The sequence below is a fragment of the Pygocentrus nattereri genome, chromosome 5, assembly GCF_015220715.1.
Source record: "Pygocentrus nattereri isolate fPygNat1 chromosome 5, fPygNat1.pri, whole genome shotgun sequence".
Lineage (NCBI taxonomy): Eukaryota > Metazoa > Chordata > Actinopteri > Characiformes > Serrasalmidae > Pygocentrus > Pygocentrus nattereri.
The window spans coordinates 25,651,528-25,675,361 of NC_051215.1; the positions used below are offsets into that span (position 1 = coordinate 25,651,528).

General features: G+C 39.4%; 1 protein-coding gene across 2 annotated transcripts in view; it reads left to right on the forward strand.

The window, feature by feature from the left end:
- Window positions 1-23,834, forward strand: part of LOC108425438 (CUB and sushi domain-containing protein 1) — a 664,112-nt gene that overhangs the window by 346,521 nt on the left and 293,757 nt on the right. For both annotated transcript variants that reach the window (XM_017694090.2, XM_017694091.2), the window contains exons 4-5: window positions 10,596-10,790; window positions 14,076-14,283. In XM_017694090.2, the coding sequence (XP_017549579.2) occupies window positions 10,596-10,790; window positions 14,076-14,283 (403 nt within the window). The remainder of the gene's footprint in view (window positions 1-10,595; window positions 10,791-14,075; window positions 14,284-23,834) is intronic.

Consider the following 23,834-nt stretch of genomic DNA (forward strand, 5'->3'; position numbering starts at 1 on the left):
TATCAGCATCAGTGCCTTATGAAGGGATTCTTCTTTAGGCCTTATGTGTTGTCATTAGATTAATGGAAAAAGCAATAGACCTGCTGAATACTGTAGAAATGAATGAGCACACTTTGCAGAAGGATGCATGCGGTACATTATTATTAATCACACCCACACAGCAAAATCCCTAGTGTTAAATTAATTCTTACAGCGTTCATTTGTGTCCAGCTGGAGCGCTGTAGGTGTTCATTTAGCAGGTGTTAAAGGAATGGTTCAATAAATAATGCTACCGAAAATGAACAGGTAGCAATTAGCATTGCAGAAATGCAGGACTGGCCTGAATCATTTGGAAAAGTCAAGTATTTGTTTGCTACAGTGTTATTTTGATTCTCTGAATGGTGTCTGGAAGCTTCTTTTTTTCAAACCATAAAAATTGTCGCCTAACCTACAATACTTTCCATCAGCAAAGGCCTTTAAAGCTCACATCAAAGAGCAAGAACCTGCACCACTTTTTACACTACAAAAGAGATGCCATGTGTCATGTGTTGGAGCACTTTAGATAATGTCATGCAAAATTTACAACAAGAGGCTGGTGTACCTTGGAGGCATGACGTCTGAAGGTTATTCAGTGATTCTGCTGCCTTGCAATGTGTTCTCTGAGCTCGGTACCAGGACTAGGAGGACAGGCTGCACCAGCCAAGTGGATTACCTGCCAAGCTACTTCCAGGGTGGTCCATCTCATGTTTGGATGAACCTGTAGCTCCAAAAGCTCCTAATCTTCTGTAACTCATACTCAGTGCTGCTTTCCATGACAAAAGCAAACAAAAAAGGCAAACTGTCCAAATAAAATAACTGAATAAATTGACTAAAAACAACTAAATAAAAGTGAAACTGTGATGTTGATTAATAAAACAGCTCTATTTCTTTACACTCTGAGAAAAATTACAATATGCTGTAGTATATTTTAAAAATCTGAAAACTTGCCCAACTGTGTAAACATCTCAGCTAATGTGTGGAAGAGCACATCACAAAACTAGAAAAGAACTTTTCCAAAAGAACGTTTCTTAAACCAAACAAATAAGAACAAAGGCCAAAAAGCAACAATGCCATAGAAGAGTCACATTTGGTTGCCTAAAGAAAGACAAACAGTTCAACAAACAGTTTTTAAAGTAATATGTTTGTAAATGAGATGTAAGTAGCCTTTTTAAAGTTCAAGTTTAAATTCTGAAGATCCTCCATATAATCTAAAGACCAAGAACCGCTAAGGAAAATTTACTTTTCCCATACGCTTCCATACATCAAACAATGAAATGGCTCTTTTTACACTTTTTAATGTAGAAGCTCTTTCTTTAGCCCAAAACATTTTCTTTAGACTTGTTACAACTTACAATATTATTGTAAATATTGTATTTAACAACAAAAAAAAAGATATTAAAGGGCAGTACTGTGTTGGTGGTTAGATGTGTACAGTATGGACAACAACAATCATTAAAAATATTCATCCAAATAATGATGAGGCAATATTACTTGTTAGCCTGTTAGCAATCTGCTAAGTTTTACATTCTTATGGAGAGTTTGTTCTGCACACTAACACTAATGGCAAACATACATATCGCTGCTGTCTGAACAAAACCTTGTAACTCCAAAACAGTCACTTTACAGGAGAAGGAAAAAACATACATTCATTTCGGTGTAAGTCAATGCAACCAGAGTTTTTTATAAGTCATTTTTGGTCATTTATTTTGGTCAACATGCATCTTAAATGATGTCAAAAACTGAAAATCAACAAAAATGGAGAATGCAGCGATATATTTGTACATGTAATTGTGATCATGTATTTCTTCTTCCTCCAAACTGCAGAAGTTTTTGTTTTTTAATGGATGAAAAAATCCTGTGCTGTGCTGTACCTGCGCGTGCAGTCATTAGATTCATGAGTGAGAGGACATAAGATAATACAGTCTTATGCAAAAGTTGAATACTCCGACATCTAAAATTACGGAATTTGTTGAATTTTTAAAAGTGAAAATAAAATACACATCCTCTTAAAATCAAATATAACATTTTCACCAGGGTTGCGCAACCTTTTGCGTATGACTGTACCTCTATGGAATACCTAAATACAACTCTCAGTTGCCTCTTAATCACCAGGCTGCTCTCAGTGGGTCAGCTGGTCGGCTGGTCAGGGTAGATCCAGCTATGGCCGGCCACTGAAAATAACATGCAGTTGCAACATTTCTGCAGGAAAGTGACTCAATTTCCCTTCCAACTACATGCATCTTCATTTGAAGCCTCGCGCTCACCTTTAAATTTGTCGTACCGGGTGCAATGCGGATTGATGACCAAAGCCATCATGCAGCTGATATAGGATCTATGTATAGGACTTTTGTAACAATAGCTCACACGCCTCCGAACAGTGGCTGTGGTAATGAACACAAAATGGCCCTCCCTGTTGTCTTCTAATGGGAAGCTCGATAACAACAACGCACTAATCAGGTTATTTGGTAAGCCACTGTGACTGAAGATCACTTATTTCCCCACACAATGGCTGACAGAATTAAATTCCCATCACAGAGATGTTTTTGCGTCGGCCTTCTTCATCTCTGCTCACTCATCCTCTTGTTTCATGGTGAGAGAGTTGTTTTTTTTTCCCCCCAAACATGAGCCGTGGAAGCTTTTCTTATTTTTCAGTGATGAGCGAATCACACCAGGGAGGATACTGCGTCCAGCAGATGTAATCTAATGCATACGAGGCCTAGAGGTTGTGAGAAAAAGGTAATTAGCATGTGTTTGCAATACACTGTCCCTTATCGTACAAGATGGCGAAATAGATGGTCTTTTAGACATGACAGAATTTAGACATTGCCCATTTATTCAGAGAGAATAGCCTTCATTGATTTTCTCATTAGGGGTGCCTCTGGTGAAATATCATTCTCAATAGATATGACATAGTAAGGTGAGAAAAGTAAACTGCTCACTTCGTAGGTCCCCACACAATCGTAAAAAGGTGGCATGGACATTAATCTGCACCACAAAGTGTTGTGCCGGTGAGTCCACTTTACATGCTGTGGGAGTTGGTGGCTCACGTTAGGGCATCATCCTGAATCTCCAACTAAGAGTGTGAGGAGACACTGTTATGCACTGATCAGGCATAACACTGTTTCTTGTTTCTACGCTCATTGTCCATTTTATCAGCTCGGCTTACTATATAGGTGCACTTTGTAGTTCTACAGTTACAGACTGGAGTCCATCTGTTTCTCTGCAGACTTTGTTAGCCCCATTTTACACTGTGTCCACTCACTGTCCACTCAATTAGACACTCTTACCTTGTCAGTCCACCTTATAGGTGTAAAGTCAGAGATGATGGCTCATCTGTTGCTGCACAGTTTGTGTTGGTCATCCTCTACTCCTTCATTAGTGGTCACAGGATGCTGTTGGCTGGATATTTTTGGTTGGTGGATGATTCTCAGTCCAGCAGTGACACTGAGGTGTTTAAAAACTCCAGCAGCACTGCTGTGTCTGATCCACTCGTACCAGCACAACACACACTAACACCACCACCAGTGGTCCTGACCATTGAAGAACAGGGTAAAAGGGGGCTAACAAAGTATCAGAGAAACAGATGGACTACAGTCTGTAACTGTAGAACTACAAAGTGCACCTATAGAGTAAGTGGAGCAGAAAAAATGGACAATGAGCGTAGAAACAAGGAGGTGGTCATGTTATGTTTGATCGGTGTATATATATTCATATATATTCAGGTTATTTAACAAAAACCAAAGACAATCATTTCTACTGGTATTCATTTTCAGATACAAACCTGAAAGGGGTGTGGCTTAACCCAAAAACAGTCATGAATGGTACTGGGATTTGCCAGAGTCCTTATAAAAACCTAACAAAATCATGCAGGTTGTTTTCACTACACTGAAATAAAGGTATGTGCAGGTATGTTTTTCTTTCATCAAGTTACAAGCAATTTAATGTTCCCTCAAAAGTACAACAGTTTTTTTTTCTTAGGTGAAAAGTTTGTATTTGTATTTTTTCATAACCAAATGTTTTAAAACAGAACAGTAAAATAAAAGCCTGGAGGCAAGACGGTGTGTGGAGTCAGTAGAACTTAGAAAATATAATTTCGGTGGATTATGGTTCAGTTATGTTCCCTGGCTAAAGGTACTGAGGTGGACCCTTGAGGGTACTGCCACACTGACAACAGGGGCACTGCCTCAGTGACAGTTTAGTATCTCTTTTTCTGAGTGTACTGCATAATCTTGGTCATGGCCCTGGACAAGAACAGACTCCTATTTCTTTGAATAAGGAGAGACATAAATTGAAAACTGGTAAAATCTGTTTAATGGCACAGCTTGTTTTCAGGTTGCTCCTGTTACTTTGTATGTAGCTCGACAATAGGGTGCTTTATCAACCATATCATGAAAAATATGTATATCGCTGTTGTCAGAAGAAAATCTCGTATATCCATTTTTGTCATTTTTCAGTTTGACAATTTGAAGATGCCCTTTATATTATATGTAAATTTAATGACAAATGGACCAAAAGAAATGTCCCAGAATGACTTGGAAAAATTCCATTGGTTCCACTGGTTCCATTGACTTACAATAAAAGTAAAGTAGGATTTTTCCTTCTTCTGTAAAGTTACCATTTCAGAGATATGAGGTTTTCTTCTGACAGTGATCTACACATCCTGGGGAAGAAGGAAACAAGACAAGAAGTCTTGATTTTTGCTACAAGATCTGGTCTTTATTAACGCCTCCAGAAAAGGTGCATAAACACAGCCAAGGATAGGTCACCATCCCCACACTAACCCACCGCCAAAAACTAACACACATAATACGTATATACAGCTTAAACTCAAGAATGACAAAATTAACAACTGTAAACAAACCTTTGGCAAGAGGGACTGGGCAGCTCTGCCCCTCCTATGGACTGGAGCAAATGGCAAATATTTGAATGATTATTCTGTAGACTGGGAATTTTAGAAGTTTGTATTAAAGAAAAAGTTTATACAAGTTAATAAATGTATGGAAAAAAGACTACAAATATAAATAGAAATATTCAGAGAGCAATATTCGGATGCGACCCGTGTATTTGTATGCAGGAACACCCTTTCTCCGCACCCTCCTGCAGAATAGCTGCCCTTCATCACTGGCCGCCAGTGTTAACCTGTATCCCCCCCCCCCCCCCCCCCCCCCACGGTTCTGCACTTCTGCAGCCCGTCCACCAAAGCCCTCAGCTCAGCTGCGATTCTCCACACTCTCTGATCCGTGTCATTCTCCTGCCAAGACGCTTCGGTCTGCCTCGTTCGTGCCTCTCCAAGCAGCGCCATGGCGATGGCCTGATCCTGATGAAAGGAAATTGGAAAAAAGCTCAGCCGGCCTGAATTAGGCCCCCAAGCCTGTGTCAGCCAGTAACTACCCTATTGATCTCTCACTGTGTCAGGGAAATGGAGAGGTGCAATTAGGCACTAATCAGTACTGGGGTTGCCATTCAAAACAACCCAGCCCTACAGTGGGACTCCTGACAGCATTATTAGTGAGAGACATACAGAAACAGTCAAAGAAAATTACCGATGGGCACAAAGTGGTTTAACTGGTCAATTGCTATCATCAGAGGAGCATTAGGACCAAAATGATTGTTTAGGCAGAGTGAAAGTCAATCATTTGTTGGCCCGAGTGTCAAGAAACATATGGGAAGCTCTGCCTTCGGTCTCGCTGGCAGCTTTTTGAGAAATGATGATATTGTTGGGATGAACAATAAAAGTTGGGGGCATACAGAGAGGTGTGCTTGCTAAAAAGAGGTGTTTCTGAATAATTGCTACCCGACAAGCCAAATGAAATGGTGCCTTTTGGAACCGAACAGAAATACCACAGATTGCGGTGCTCAAATTCCATTACATTGACCCTCATTCCTTGCCACTGATCGCTAATCAGACAATAAATCAAATGTTTACCAAACTGTATGTTCCCTCCAACGTTGGTGCGGCAAAAGACACCATCAATCGAGAGCGTGACTAATGAACGCGGCTATTCCAGTTGCCTGTGATCTCTCAGGGGAGAGACATTTCCAAAATGAATTATTGCAGATTAAATCAACTGCAAGTCCTAAATGCTTAAAATAGAGCTGGAGACTGACACGATTTTTGCTCTCTAGCACCTGTACCTTACAATGTGATTGCTTCCAAGTCTGAGCCCACTCTAAAGCCCAGACTGCTGTATATGAGACAACTGTGGTGCTAGCATTGGAGCTTTGCATTCATTTGCGTGGTGTAAAACAGCACCTGCCAACATTTCATTGACCCAGCTAGAAACTTGTTAAAGAAGAAAGTGGTGTACTTCTGAGACACGTGGTATTTGAGAAACCAGCAATGTATATCGGTAAATCCAGGTGAATCAGCTTTTAGCTTATGCTAATTGACGAAGCTTGAAAATGTCAGCCCTCTTGGTTTATCGCTTTAGGTTTCTCCTTGGGCGCCAAAACATTGTAACATCTTCCCACATTCTCCAGCTTGATCTCAGGGAAGAAAGTGTCTTAATATAGATGTATCGTGCCTTGTTGGGAAGAGTTGACTCACATGGTTTAAAAATCAAAACAAATTATGCAAAGAATACATTGAAGGGAAAAGTGCTTTGACATTCATCCAAGTACAGTTAGAAGTACGTTCTTAAAGTGAAGCGTACATAGGTCAATATTTGATCAGCATAGAAAGAAAATATGCAGAGAGTGGTTGATGTTTTAAGGTGTTGTCATTTTTGTGGTATTTTGTGTTTATTTTAACCTCGTATCCATCAGCGTCATCCGTAGAATATGATTGAAATGGGGTTCCATGGGCTGCAAATTTGGTCTGCCATATTTTTATAAATAAATATTTGGATGCCAGCAAAGTTGGCGATCTATTACAGAATACTGGAGTTGAAAAGTAATTGGACGAATGAATAGAATCAGAATTTAAATTGTAATTTGTAACACTTGACTTTAGAACTGAGCAGATCAGAGGGACCGTGAAGGTGGAGCAGTTTGGAGATAAAGCCAGAGAGGCCAGGTTGGTTTGGACATGTGTTGAGGAGGAATAGTGGATATATTGGGCAAAGAATGTTGGAGATGTAGCTGCCAGGTAGAAGGAGAAGAGGTAGACATCAGAGAAGGTTTATGGATGTAGTGAAGGTGGACATGGAGATGGTTGGTGTGAAGGTAGAGGAGCCAATGGATAGGGCAAGATGGAGGCAGATCCGCTGTGGCGACCCCTAAAGGGAGCAGCCGAAAGAAGAATAATAAGTTAGCAGTCAATGACTTCCTGAAATCTGGAACCCATCACCAGAGCCCACCTTCTGTGGTGGTGATCTGTCAGGCCTTTACTGCAGTTGCTGCTTGTTCTTGGTGTTCCATTCAAGTTTCAATTTGCCTTCAGTTAGTGAAATGCTTGCTTGATTGGATTGAGGTCAGGCCATTGCAGAACATTCCCCTTTTTTGCCTTAAAAAAAAAAAAAGTCTTGGGTTGCCTCATGTCTTTGTCCTGCACTATGGAGCGCCATCCAGAAAGTTCTGATTTGGCTGAATCGGAGCAGATGATATAGCCCTATGCACTTCAGGAGTCAACCTGCTGTTTTGAACATCAGTCACATCAATAAATACAAGGGAACCAGTTCTATTAACTGTTCTATTCAGTCTTTCTATGAATGTGGTATCATCTGTTCTTAGGATGTTGTTCCAGAACAGTGCAGGCCTTTTATGTTTCTTCTTTTGGCAAAGTTTAATCTGGACTCCCTGTTTGAGGCTTACCAGTGGTTTGCATTTTGTAGTAAACCCTTTGTATGTACTTTGCTACACCCCCACCCAACCATACTCACACCAATGATTGATTCCCAAGATGTTTCAGCATCAGCTTATATTGTATATTTTAAAACAGTAGATTTTATTTTCTTTTATTTTAAGGAATTTGAGGAAATGTTGCAAAATTATTGCCCATGGCAATTAACTATGTGCTTCAGATTGAGCAGATAGGGACTAGGTTAAAATGCATTGGAGTATCCCTTTAATCTCTCAGACATGCACACACTTCAGTTTCTTATGTTATACATACAGCCACTGAGTCATTTGTAGGCATGTCACATTTATGTGATGATTAGTGGAGTCTTCTTTCAGTGTCACATAAATAGCATATTCGGTCAATAACAGGGTGGACGTTTGAAGCACATATGAGCTGGCAAAATGATCACTCCCTCCCAGCATTCGTTAGACAGACTAGTCCCCAAGGCTGATTTGCCTTCCGGGGAATTTTGCCTTTGACACAGTTGTTTCCACTTTGACGGGATCCAGCGATGCTCTCTGACACCGCCCTCGGGAATACTGTGCTGGAGAAGCTCACTCCTCATCCAGAACAATCACTACATGTAGCACATACTGACCTTACGTTTCATCTCACTCTCTTTTTGCCTCTTTGGTCAGACATAAATGTTGATGTATCTTAATGTAAATCTTATTGTAGGTCATTTTTTATGTAAATCTTATTGCAGGTCATTTTAATTAAATAAGAATAATGCCAAAAACAATTTTTAAAATGTTTTGCATATATTTACCTTCAGTTCTCATATTCATCTTCATCAAAGCATCTTCCTTGGTATGACTAACAGATTTTGCCCAATTAACAATTTGACAGTTCTTTTCCAAAGTATTGTTAAAAGCACATTTTAGTGGTTTGACCAGCTAATAGGTTTTCAATGCTGACATCATAAGAAGTGGCATTTCTAAATTAATATTCACAAATATTTAAAAGTGATAATGCATTATTTCAAGTAAAGCAATAAGACTTAAGGTTATTGCAAATGGACAAAGACAACATGCTTATGAATATTTAAAACATTTTAAAAATGAACATCTAATGCAGATATACTTATACACCATAACAATATATACCTATAAAGTGCATAAACCATGATCTACATTACCTTTACTGCCAGAGGAACTGGAGATTTCCACATTGTTGTTGCTTTTGTTAGTTTGCTGTTTGTGAATTTGATACTTTTTCTGACATGCTAAATTGATAAATAGATATTGTCTACTAAAGTTGGCAGAAAAAAGATATACAAGTTTTTAAATTTAAATATAGATCATGAATTAATTTAACTATTTCATTTGTAAAAAGAATTAAATCAAAAAAGGCACCAATATCACCACCAGTATTGACTCATGCTGTGTTGTGATGCTATATATTTATACTTGTGACAGAACAAACAAACTAGTTAAATCTATGCCTTTCTGTTTTCTCCCTTTACTCAGTCCCTGCTCTAGTTTACGGTGGTTCATGCACTCTTCCTCACCATTTTGGCAGCTATTGCGGTGGTTTTAGTCCTCATTGCAATATTAACATTTGCTAGTTTGGTAAATAATTTCACCTTTTTGCAGTTGAAACATGAACTTTACATCTTCATATTATTAGCAGGTAAAGTTTCCATACTTACATGGGCTGCATCTTAATGTCCTGGTCTGGGAAAAGGCCCAGGCCACGTTCAAGCTGTCCTTAAATAACGCCTGGGCAAGTTCAGACATGCCCAGTAGGACCCTGTTGGAGTGTTCCATTTGGAGGAGGGGTTCATGGGGTTTATGCAGTCTGAAATGTTTTGGTGTTATGTAAATTGTGTTTTTTTTCTTTCTGCACCTTTTAAACTTGTGACAAGATTGTCAATTTAGAACCAGTATTTCCTGTATTCTGTATTCTAACGAATCAGTAATTTTCTTTGGTCATTATTGTCTCCCCTGCAGAGGAGAATGAGTGGTATGCACAGGTTTAAGTAGACCAGTGGAGGATATTTAAGGTCTCATTCCAGTTAAAGGAGGAGACTGGTTGGTAGTTGAGCCAATGTGCACTGGTGGAAAAAAATGTTTTTCTGAAGTTGCAAACCTACTTTGTAAATAGATTTTGTTTGTTGTTTTCTACCTTTTTTTTTGGACTTTACCCTCACCGTCACAGAATAAACACCCTTGCACTGAATGCATTGTTGTGGTTTTGCCATCAATTTTATGTTAACTCACAACCTTCGTGGAGCACATCTACCCTCACCTGCGAGTGAGGTGTGACAACTTAGTATATTATACTTTGTATCTCAATTTTTTATCTATTTATTTTTTGGGTAATCTGTTACCCTTTATGTTGTATTCATATTTTGTGAACGGACCAATAGAAATGCTCAAATCTTTCTACGTTAAATATATATGCGTATATGTGCAGACCTAAGCTTGTAATTAATTCACTGGGCATTATATGCTACGTTTATATGAACGAGCTGTTCCACTCCCTTGTCTGAGCAGCCTCCAGCCTCAGCTGAGAGTATTGGAGTAGGCTCAGATGTGAAAACTTCATAAAAATTCTCATGGAACCTGAAATCTCTAGAGAATTGTTTTTTTCTCTCTCTCTGGCTGTGTCTGAAGATGAAAAGAGACTCTGATCTGACCCAAAGAAGCGAGTGAGCGTGAGGTAGTACATGAAGAACAAACCGGAGAGTGAATGGCACATGCTTGTGTTCATCCCTCTGCTCTCAGAGCACCATCACCCAGCCAGGAACATGCACTTATGCATGTCTTATGTTTCTCTGTGTTGTGTTTTCCAGTGCTGCCCAGTCACACGTGTGGAAATCCGGGCCTCATTCCAAGAGGAATCATTCATGGGACGAGGTATAACATTGGGGATAAAATCCGCTACAGCTGCGTGATGGGATATATACTGGAGGGTCACGCAGTGCTCACATGCATTGTGAGCCCTGGGAGTGGTGCATCATGGGACTTCCCAGCACCATTTTGTAGAGGTAAGATATGTACAAGTACTGTAATTTTACAATAAAATATTTTTAGATTCTTAACCATTACTTGTATGTAGTACCAGTCACAAGTTTGAACACACCTACTAATAGAAGGGTTTCCATGTTGTTGCTATTTTCTACATAGCGGTGACTTCAAAGCTGTCACATTGAATTATACATTGCCCAAAAACATCATAAAAATATCAAAATCTCAATATATTTTAGTTTCTTCAAAGTAGCTCCCCATGGCCTTAATGCAGCTTTATACGTTCTTGATCATCCTTTTAAAGCAGCCTCATGAGGAGCCACCTGGGACACTTTTCTAACAGTCCTTACCTTGTTTGCTGAAAAGCACCTGTCTACATTTCTCTATATTTATCTGCGTTTCGCACATTTCAGCTTAAGCCTGTAGATCAAATTTTCTTTAATGTTATGAAACATGTATTTTCTCAGATGTGTCCAAGTTTTTGATTGGTACTGAACTAGTGCTCAATCCCATTTCTTATTTTTACCCCAACCCCTTGTTTTTGAGTGTCACCTTGAACCTGGTTGCAAGGGTTAGTGGTTGAAATCTTTCCTATGAAATGGGACCCTTAAATAAAAAGTACATTACTTCATTAAGAGGCTACTAGCGCTGCTCTGTAGGTGACCCTGCCACTCTGCAGTAGCAGCAGAGGAGGGTGAAGTTCAGCTCCTCACTGCTAGGCTTTAGTTACATTCATGCCTTCAAAGGGGGGGACAATTATTTATTATCACCCACTAGTAATTCTTCAGTGATATGAAGCTGAAGTCAGATATTCTCCAGCTTCTTGTTCGAACTTTCCCATTCCACATTATATGGAGCAGCAGTTACATTCTGGAGCTTCAGACGTCAGAACTGCTGGACTATTTAAGGTGGAATGGGAAAGTTAGCGAGCTAGCTACCAAGACATTAGCACACTCTCAGCAATTTTTTATGCTTGTGATGAAGAAAAGGACCACAATGCATTGGAACAACACTAAACTAAGATAATCCAGTGGTTATCATAATTTTTAAGTGAGAAAATATATTTGTTGGATTCGTTGGTCACTTGCTCAGCCATCTTGCCATTTTTTTTTTCCATAACATTCCAGAGTGTGCTGAAAAACCTCTGTCTGGAGGGCCATGTAGGCCTAAAACTTTGTCCTACCCCTCTATCTCAACAAAAAATGGGACACCCTACCCCTAGGCATAAGCGCACAAACTGGGGTTGGGGGCTAAGGGCTAAGAGGGAGGGGGGAGGGGTGAAATGGGATTGGGCCTAGAAGTGGGCCACATCATGATATTAATCAATCATTACTTTAAGAACACTGACAAACTGCCTGTCTCATTACAAAGAGAGCCCTGTTTAACTGAATTAATGAAATGCTGGATAAAATTAGTTATGCATTGTAAGTAAATTGTAAGTACAGATATCTGCCAATATAATGAGGTAATGAGAACTTGGAAGAATTGTTAAACAATGAAATATGTTTAGGTGTAACTTAAATAATCTTATAAGCCAAAACAATATCAACATGAGAGAGATTAGATATACTGACTACATTTAAGATCATTTCACTTGCCAAGATACTATTTTTTTAGCTTTCAGACCAAAGTTCACTCAGCCCTGGGAGTTCATTTGTGCCTCCTTCACAAACAGTGCAGCGTCAGTGTCATCCTGAGACTTTTATATTTGCATACAGTTGTTTGTGTAAATGTTTGCGGTACCTTCCGTTGGAAATTGCCTAAGGAGGATCCAGACTTGTAGATATCCTCATTTTTTGTTTGAGGTCTCGACTGGCTTGCTTGAATTTTCTCATGGTATCTAGAACAAAAAGACGCTGACTCTAAAGGTTAAACCCAGCCACAGGTGCACCCCTAATTAACTCCTGATTATGACAATTGGCCAATCAGAAGCTTCTAAAAGTCATTACAACAATTTCTGGAATCTTCCAGACTGTTTAGAGAGACAGTCGGCTTAGTGTCTGTACATTTTTGAACATACCAGAATTCTGAGACAGTGAATTAAAGTTGAAATAAATCTTTAATTGATTGTTTTAAAGTCACCTCTGATATGAGCAATGTAGAATAGATGAAAAAAATTAAGATTGAATGTCTTTAAACTACACTCATATAAACAATGGTTCTTTAGGGATTCTTAAGGAAAGAAAATTGTTCTATATAGAACCATGAACAGTCAAAGAACCCTTTGCATGATTAAATGCTTTTTTGCATGGTGAAATGGTTCTTCAGATTGATAGAGAATGTGTTGTGTGTGGTTCTGTATGGAATTTTTTTGAAAAGGGTTCTATGGAGCACCAAAAAGGGTTCTTCTATTGTTACAAGCCTGATATCAGAACAATAACGGTACCATCTACAGAACATTTTAATTGATCTGAAGAATTATTTCATAAGGCAAAGAACCCTTTAATTATGCAAAGGGTACTTTGAGTGCTCATAGTTCTCTATAGAACCATTTTTTAATTAAAGAGCCATCTTTTACAAGAGGGTAGCTGTATGTCAACTTTCAGCCTCAACTGTAGTTTCTCTTGCTGCCTAGTGCATTACTTGGACAATATGGACAAAATACTAACACACACATATACACTAGCGCACACACACACACACACACACACACACACACACACATACACATACATACATACACATTATCTAAGCCACTTATTTTTCTGGGTCGCTGGGGAGCTGGAGCCTGTCGCAATGGTCATTGCACAGACGGCAGGAAATACCCTAGAGAGGCCGCCAGGCCATAGCAGGGCAGATGCACAGACATACATATTTACGCACACTCAAAATACTAATATTGCAATTAAATGCACATTATATAAAACTGCATATCCTGCCTGTGAGAAATTCAATCAATAAGGTAATATGGTGACTGGCTTACATCATTATTAACCAAATTTATTTTTGCTGGATGACATTAATACTTTGTCAAAACACCCACGCTCTTCCTCAACTGTGGTTGGTCATGATGCTCAAGGCACACAGTAAAAAAAAGCACTGTGACACTTGTTACACACTTGTTTGCAAAAACACTATGGCCAAAACTGCGATTATGATAAAAAAAAAAAACAAAATGATGTGCAGTTTTATGATGGTGGTGCAGAGGCACAGTGCAGTGGTATAATTCTGGTACTTATACTGTTTAACTTATACTGTATAAATTGTTTATTGTTTATTTGTCAGTTCTTAACCACATTGCAACCATATGATATTAAATACATAACACAACGGCTTTTCTTTCTTTCTTTTATTGTTTTGATCAGCTGAAGGAGCATGTGGGGGCACACTGAGAGGGACAACGGGGACCATATCTAGCCCCCACTTTCCCTCGGAGTATGAGAACAACGCGGACTGCACATGGAGCATCCTGGCAGAGCCTGGAGACACCATCGCCTTGGTCTTCACAGACTTCCAGCTGGAGGATAGATATGACTTTCTAGAAATCAGCGGCACAGAAGCCCCTTCAATATGGTGAGTAAACAGACCATGACCGTGGCTGGGAGCAGAACGCTGCTATCTGTCCTGATCTCAGGCACCGTAGCATGCATTAAAAGAAGAGCATAATCAGTCTGAAATGAGGGCTGAGGATAAAGACAGGTTGAATGAATAGGATGTTGTTGCAGAATTGTTTTCTGATCAATAGTGAAAGCAGAAACAGGGGCTAATCCTGTTCATCTAACAGCAGAGATGAGGTGGAGCTTTCCTTGCATACTCAGGAAGATAATATTCGAGGTAATGTTCCCTGCTAGATCCTCCAGCAGAAATGAAGTGGCATCTTAGTTGATCCCATTGATAGTTTTGAGAACATGTCGCTCCGTTCTTCCCACTGTTCAGACCCTCCTACTGTTCAGATTGGTTACCTAGTCATTAGATACAAGCTGGGTTATTAGAGACATGCTGGGCGGGTGGAATGTGTTTATTTGGCCGTTAAGACAAGGAACAGAAAATTTTAAATACAGCAGTGTACCTTATTACCGCTGTACCACCCAACCCTAAGATAAAGTCTTGGAACTTACCATCATGTTATCTAAAATTATTATGTAGTACTTTGGAGTTTGTACCCGCGGTGGATGAAGTACACAAACCATGTACTTGAGTTAAAGTAGAGACACCTAAGGTAAAATATTACTCCAGTAAAAGTAGAAGTTCCTCCCTTTAGAACTCCACTTGAGTAAAAGTACTAAAGTATTTGCCTTCAAATGTACTTAAGTATCGACAGTAAAAGTACTAAAAGATTAATTATGGCTCTGATGTCCTGTTATCATTTTTATAACAAGACTCTCTTCATGAACTCATTTTAGGTGAAAATCCTCCAGTGTCTCTCTTGGTAAACCAGTCTTTTAATAGAAGGTCATTAATTAGTGACGCTGACGTCTATTAAAATGATCATAAGCACAAAACACTGAAGGTAAACAGTTTCCATCAGGGAGAACCGAGTGGCTCTGAAATCACTTTTTACACACAAGCAAAGTTTCAGTTTAAGATTTATTTACAACTTAGTTCCAAGTTTAATATAAAATGAAGGTGTTTGTATAAATTCAGAAAAAAGATGCATCAGTCACGACTGCATATGTGCACATATTTCTATATTGTGCTCTATTCAAAGTTAGGTAAGAGGTACTGATGTTGAACCGTGTGCTGCACTGGGTCGGTATGTCCAACAGGGTCAAAACAAGCTCAAAACAAAGTGACCGCTGTGCCCTGATTGGTGCTCTTGCTTCACGTTTCCTTCATTTTGACGTGTTGTGTTTTTAAATACACAGAAACCAAAAGGAACGACAGCTTTCGCAATAATGTAGCAGATATTTGACTTGTAGTGGAGTTAAAGTAAGAAGTCGCCCAAAATGGAAAAACTTCAATACAGATACACAAAAAAATTTTACTTAAGTACAGTAATGAATTACATTTACTTTGTTACTGTCCACAGCTGTTTGTGCTTCATCCCTACATGGAAAATACCTAGAACTTGGGCTGCAAAAGAAAGTGATACTGTTTACTTCTGGCAGCTGCACCATGATTATTAAATTAATAAATTGTGAGAGCTACCATAGCGAGCGAGAAAGAGGGAGAGACTGAGAGTTCTGTGTGAAGAGTCTGGCTGAACTCCATTAACTTCACGCTCGGCGAATAAACACGTCCTCACTCGTGATGTAGGGGGCATTGTGGAGGCAGTATGGTCAGTTTGGCAAACTCAGTGAAGGCCTGTCACAGTTAAATTTGTTTTTTTCCTTTTCTTTTTTTCCTCCTTCTTCTTATTCTTCTTTCCCTCCACCAAAAACAGAAGCTTGAGATCTTACAGAACTGGCGTTATTTCACTGGCTCTGTATTCACCTTATTTCTGTTCGAGCCGCATACGAATGTGCCAGAATGAATCTGCGAGGCTTTTTGACGACCGTAATTTCGGGGGCCTGATATGGTCTATTTCGGCAGCCTGTTAAGGAAGAAGATCTTGAACTCTGCTTGCGTTTGCTTGAAGTTTTAGCCAGAGGCCTCGGAGGCAGGTGGAAGTGTCAAGGCTGAGCATTCTACAGTGTGGGCTAATAGCACTTGAGAGACTGCCATTTGAGCATTTGAATGCAGCTTGAATTAGGTGTGCTGGAAGGCAGCGTCTGGGACATTGGCTAAGCAAAGTCTAAGCTCCACTGAGCATCAGTGTCAAATGTAAATCAGATCTGAGCAAAATCAGTCTTGTGTCCTGCTGCCTCTCATGTTCCCTGTGTGAAAGATCCATCTGGGTGCTGCACTGGATAAACAAGGAATGGGGCAGTACCCACAGAGAACGACACTTCAAACTCGAGGAAGAGAGCCGCCAAGCCTCAGATGCTCATTAACCGGCAATAAGTTGATCTAAGATTTGGTTACGCCGCTGCTAGCATGGTCTCAGATGGCGACGGTGATTTGTTTCCAGTTTAATTCAAATGTTTGGGGAGATTGCCCTACAATGATGAGGACTAAAATTACAATTTGTGGAAGGATGAAAGCTTTAGCCATGCCACTTCTAAATTCTGGCCAGAGTAATTTACATATTTCCTTTGCACTGCAATACATTTCTTATGCATGTTCTTGAAAGATGGCATGAGACAAAGCATACTGGGCTGCTGCTAATGATGGTTTCGGCTAGTTAGTTACTGTACATTGACTGCTGTATTCGAGTATCACTCGAGTATAATCGAGTATTGATGCTGCTATGATTCTAAATGGTTCATTTATAACAAAAAAACTGTAGGATGGTATGATGTTCACTTAAATATTATTTTTTCCTATGAAGAGTTCAACCTCATTAAAAACTAATGCCACACCAGTGCTGCATTCAGAGACTTTGAACTCTTTGTTACATTAAAGCCCATCTGTCAATCACAAGGCTGTGGGCCAAGTCAGGCCTGTGGCACAATCCTATTTGGCCCACAAAATGATTTTAATTTTCTATTTATATTAGCTCAATTTTACTATGAGCTGCACTACACTTCCCAGCATGCACAATGTAGTGTGTGTCAAGTTTAAGCAAATGGGTAGTTTTTAAAAACCCTACTGTTAACTGGGGACATTTAAAGAGGTTTAACAGTATCTGCAGCTAATGTAGTCTATTGTTTTATATTTAAAAATTGTTTTTATTTAACATTATTTTTTTAATCATTCAAGTATTCCGTGCCATTCAGTATTTTGAATCATTCAGTATTTTTTTTGGCATATTTTGAACAAACAATGGCATGTTGGGGTCATGGCACAATGCTAGTTTTGTTGAGATTTTTTAATACGGCCCTTGTAGTGGTTGAGTTTGACACCCCTGCATAAAGCTCTGCCATCACAGCAGTTAGGATGTGTGTATCTACATTGGTGATGATTAAATGTGGAATTTGAGCTCTGTGTGCCGTCACTGTATTAAAGAAGATCCGTGCAACCTTTATTGTTGGATGCATGGTTATAATGTCTGAGTATGTGCAGACGTTCAGACCAATATTTAGATCTCTGAGAGATCATTATTGATTTGTTTCACCACAGTAACAATTAAACGTAACTGAAAGCTGTAAAGTGTCTTACGATTTGTGTTTAACATGATAGTTTGTGACAGATAGATCTGTAAACAAGGTTTTTGCACCAGCTTTTCTATGAATAACTAGTACAGTGTTGTTGGAATGTGTTTTAAAGTTTATCATTCAAACATACATCTTGTACAAAATAGAATATTTTGCAGTTTCATCTCATAAACACATTGAAGGAAAGTTGAGATTTTTCTTTTTGCCTGAGCTATAAAGCACTCGTTTTGGTTCACATCCTCACAAGGAAATCCAAGGCTCACAAGGCTCCAATCAATCCACTATATTATATAAATGCAGTTTATTTGCGTAACGATTATGACACTCAATATATATGGACATGATTGGAGGTGGTTTCATGGCAGTGGCTGAGATAAGCTCTGCTCATGTGTCTCTTTTTCAAAAAAGAGGGTGGGTGAAATGAAACCAGGGAACACACACAGGGCTGTACATTACGGCAGTTTAGCTCACATTTGCCATTTTTAAAAATGTTTAACTCAAAGATGAATATTATTTCAGTGTCATATCCGCCATCCTCTACATTGCTATCATTCAGGCTTGGCAATAGATGATGACCATAGCTTGATGAGTGCTTCACTCACACCCCCTCCACCCCTCTGTGGTTTCTGGATGCCCCACACAGGATGTAGCTCTGACGTGGGCTTGAATAACTACCAAACCACACTAACAAGTTTCTGTCTAGAAACACAAGCATGTGTAACGTCAAGCAGTTCTGGTGTCACCGCATTAGAAAGGAGCTGTGAATATGGACTGAGTAGCTCCTCAGTTTGTAGGTTAGGGTTAGGAGCAGCCTCTCCATCAGTATTCGCTTCACTTTTCTCATAAATACATTAAAAATAAGCCCGGATGATGCTGGAAGTGCATTTAAAAAATATATCTAAATTCACAAGGAATATGTTAATGGATGCATTTATAATGTCAACATAGTCAGTGAATCAAAGCAGTCCTAAAAAAGCCTTATAACGTTTATAAAACTGTAGGGCTTCAACAAACAACTATATTGACAGTCCAATAATCTGTTGGTTATTGAAATAAATAACCGATTATTCTGATTATGAATTGCTCAATTAGTATTTTCTCTTCAGATGCTCCAGCATGAAGGATGCACTCCCCACGTCAGCTGAGGTTGGCCCCATGATGGAACCATGCTGACCCTTTGAGGAGGTCACTGTAAATGTGCTGAGTACTTTTGTGTTTTTGATTAAACCTGCAAAAAGTATATCATACCGCCCTCTAGGGAAGGGAAGAAAAAAAAGACTGCTCTCATTACATTTCCCAAACCTTATCAAAAGCCCTAGACACAACTCAAAAGTCCTTGTCTGTCTGGTGCTTGGTTCTGAATGGGGGACTGCTCTGTGTCCTTTTCAGGTTGTCTTGACTGAATTTAATTGATTGATGTCTCAAAAAATATTCAAGGGGGGAAAAAAATACCTGCAGTCAAAATATCCTGCTCATCCCATTAAAAACCTGGCCTGCGTTTTATTTTAATGCCACTACAAAAAAGAGATCAATACTCAGAATGCTTTGAATGTCATTGTGGAGGAGAGGTTGAGGGGAGACTGTGCTTTAGTAATTCATATGGAGCTTCAGAGCACCTATTTGTTAAATGCCATGACTCTGCTTTGGGAGTGACTCTGCGTCATGGTATTCCTCACTCATCCTCTTTGACAGGAAATGTATTGTTTAAAGCCCCCAGACGCGTTGGGGGAAATCAGCTGCGGCGAAATCGATAGCTCAATAGCACAGGAACGCGATAGCATGAGAGCAGAACGTTGTGACAATTCATGCTCTTGATACTTCATAGTGGTTTCAATTTTCCTTACCACCACTGCTTTGAGAGAAAATGCCTCTACCAGCATTGAGTTCTTTTACACCCCTGCGCCGCAGCAGTGTGCAGTTGCTTTTTGTATGTGTGCATTTTGTAGGTGTAAAGAATAGCTGTGTGCTGCGGTGGTGTACTGGTGTTATTGAAACCTCCAGATAGCAATCTATTCATGCTGTTTTTGCAGATTTGACAAGGTGCAGCCCAATGGAATGAAACATTTTTGAATAAAAATACAAGAAAAAAAAAAAAACTAAGCTCTACTGACTCTCACAGTAGACTGACCTCTAAATGCTTTTTTGAACATTAAAATCCTATCTGGCATCTTCAACCGAACAGAACAGAAATTCTAAAGGGGAATTCTACTGAATTTTTCAAAATTTTTACATATTTCCGCCAGAGATCATTGTAACAGACTCAGATGTCCTTACAGTGGTGGTGATGATAACCAGGAGTCACAATGTCTAGATCCTTAATGTGACCATTGTATTAACTATATTGTTAGAAATACATTTTCTGTGCAGCTGCAATTTAGTTCATCAATGTGCATTCAGTGTAAATGTTCTCTCAAAGGTTCAACAGTGGAATTAAGATCCAACAATGAACGTTAAATTTAAACTTTTTCCAGGTGAAAAGTATATTATCACTACAGCTTAGAAAATATCATTTCAGTGGATTATGGTTCAGTCATGTTCCCTGACTACAGGTACTGAGATGTACCGTTGAGGGTTCCACCCCAAAACCACCAGTGAACCTACATGTGTCTTCTGAGTTATTTGTAATGTTGATGATGATTGCATAGACATAGATCATGTTTGTACATGTATTTATTTATGTTTTTTAATTAAGGCGAAAGTCTTTTCAAACTATAATGGTGTGGAGCGATGAGGCAGACGCACGTGCTGAGAAAAGTGAGATTTATTCAGGACAAATCCAGGGTCATAGTCATAACAGTCCAGGTTCAGGGAGCCAACACAGAGATAAGGAGAGACAGACATAACGAAAATGAAAACAGTTCTAACAAACAATGGGGGGCTGGAAGATCAAACACCATACAAACAAACAGTACGGGAATACAATACATACAATACAAAGACCAACAACCAACTAGGAAAAACACAAGGCTTAAATACAAGAGGGCTAACAAGGGTTCACAAGTTGGAAAACAGGTGGGAACAATCAAGAGCGGAGACAAGAAACCGGGAGGTAACCAAACAAAGAAGAGCACATGGACATGTACAACCCAATTCCAATGAAGTTGGGACGTTGTGTAAAACATAAATAAAAACAGAATCTGATGATTTGTAAATCCTTTTTAACCTGTATTCAATTGAATACACTACAAAGACAAGATATTTAATGTTCAAACAGATAAACTTTATTGTTTTTGCTAATATTCACTCATTATGAATTTGATGCCTGCCACACATTCCAAACAAGTTGGGACAGGGGCATGTTTACCACTGTGTTATATCACCTTTCCTTTTAACAACACTCAATAAGCGTTTGGAAACTGAGGACACTAATTGTTGAAGCTTTGTAGGTGGAATTCTTTCCCATTCTTGCTTGATGTACAACTTCACTTGCTCAACAGTCCGGGGTCTCCGTTGTCATATTTTGTGCTTCACACATTTTCAATGGGAGACAGGTCTGGACTGCAGGCAGGCCAGTCTAGTACCCGCACTCTTTTACTACGAAGCCACGCTGTTGTAACACATGCAGAATGTGGCTTGGCATTGTCTTGCTGAAATAAGCAGGGACGTCCATGAAAAAGACGTTGCTTGGATGGCAGCATATGTTATTCCAAAACCTGTATGTACCTTTCAGTATTAATGGTGCCTTCACAGATGTGCAAGTTACCCATGCCATGGGCACTAACACACCCCCACACCATCAGAGATGCTGGCTTTTGAACTTTGCACTGATAACAATCCGGACAGTCCTTTTCCTCTTTGGCCTGGAGGACAAGACGTCCATGATTTCCAAAACCAATTTGAAATGTGGACTCGTCAGACCACAGGACACTTTTCCACTTTGCATCAGTCCATCTCAGATGAGCTCTGGGCCCAGAGAAGCCGGTGGCGTTTCTGGGTGTTGTTGATATGTGGCTTTTGCTTTGCATGGCAGAGTTTTAACTTGCACTTGTAGATGGAGCGACGAACTGTGTTCACTGACAGTGGTTTTCTGAAGTGTTGCTGAGCCCATGTGGTAAAATCAGTTACAGAATGATGTCGGTTTTTAATGCAGTGCCGCCTGAGGGATCAAAGGTCACGGGCATTCAGTGTTGATTTTCTGCCTTGCCGCTTACTTGCAGAGATTTCTCCAGATTTTCTGAATCTTTTGATGATATTATGGACTGTAGATGATGAAATCCCTAAATTCCTTGCAACTGCACGGTGAGAAACGTTGTTCTTAAACTGTTGGACTATTTGCTCATGCATTTGTTCACAAAGTGATGAACCTCACCCCCATCCTTGCTTGTGAACGACTGAGCCTTTCAGGGATGCTCCCTTTATACCCAATCATGACACTCACCTGTTTCCAATTTACCTGTTCACTTCTGGAATGTTCCAAACAGGTGTTTTTTGAGCATTCCTCAACTTTCCCAGTCTTTTGTTGTGCCTGTCCCATCTTTGGAACATGTTGCAGGCATCAAATTCAAAATGAGTGAAAAACAATACAGTTTATCTGTTTGAACATTGTCTTTGTAGTGTATTCAATTGAAAATAGGTTGAAAAGGATTTGCAAATCATCGTATTCTGTTTTCATTTATGTTTTACAAAACATCCCAACTTCATTGGAATTGGGGTAGTAAACAGAAGCACGTGGAAGACTGGGAAGGGCCAATCGTGACAAAAACCATCTTAAAACAATGTATCAGGCACCAGTGTATTCATAAGGACTTCATTTAAAAACTTTCTGTGATGAGCTTTTAGAGACATTCAACTGTTCAGACAGTTCCCGTCACCACCACTATAAACTGTTCTGACCTGACCATTTCAAATCAAACCACTCTGAATGACCTTAAATACATCCTAATCATTTAATTATATGGAATGTTTTTCTTCATCAGTGGAATTCACTTTAAAGCCATTTCTCATTTCTAGATTTTCTTATTGTATCATTTTATCTAGAGAATTTAGCTTCAAATGGTTTCAAGCATCAATTTCTGCAATATTTACTTACAGTAATAAATAATAAGTATGAATAAGTTAAACGCATGAATAAGTTAAAGATTCTTATGTATGTTTGAGTTAAAGATTCTTATAGCAATCTCAAAATGGGAAATATAACATATATCTACTGTAAGATATACTTGCCGAGATATTTTTATTTTCCTCCGCACAGCAACAATGTATACTTGTGTTCATGGTTTGTTAACTTTGTAAAGAATTAATTATAGCCTAAGGTTTTCCAGAGCATTTTTTCAGACTCTATAAAGCCAAAAATGTCCATAGGCTCATTTCAAAAACATTTGCTGGTCAACAAAACAAAAAGAGCATTATCATTTTTGCAGATCGTCGTCTAAACAGCATCATCATTAGCTTCAATCACTCTTTCCTCGCATTGTTAATGTTTTGTGATGCTAATGTTTTACACTCAGGCCAAGTGATTTTTATTTATTTATTTATTTTTTATTGTGGAAGCCATTAGGCTGTTGGTGCCCTCAAGTTAAGGACTTTGATAGAGATTCACTGGGACACAATGGAATGAGACTGTGGCGGAAAGATTGATGGCTGACAGGTGGTCATGTACTGAAGCCACGTGTCTGGACAGCCTCCTCTTCCGAGCAAACTCGCCGATTGATTTTGGTGAAGCAGATTTCCGGTGCGCGGGCCTTGCAGACAGACGCCTAGCCAACTGTCATGTCAGGTTCTGTCACTTAGTTGCGGAATGAGGACATCCTTTTTTTTTTTTTTTATTGGTGTCACATTGCATGGCATGATAGATGTGTTCATATCGTCATTGAACTTTACTGTCAGTCTAGGATGTGGACCCTGTGCACACAGACACACACATGTTCCCTGTAGTGTGTTGTGTGCCAGAGGAAAAAATAGAAGGACGTCTTACATGTTTGTGCCAGTTGTGAAGGCCATGTCTAAGATTTGACAGGGGTTTGGTCTTTGGATGTGGGCTGTGGCGTT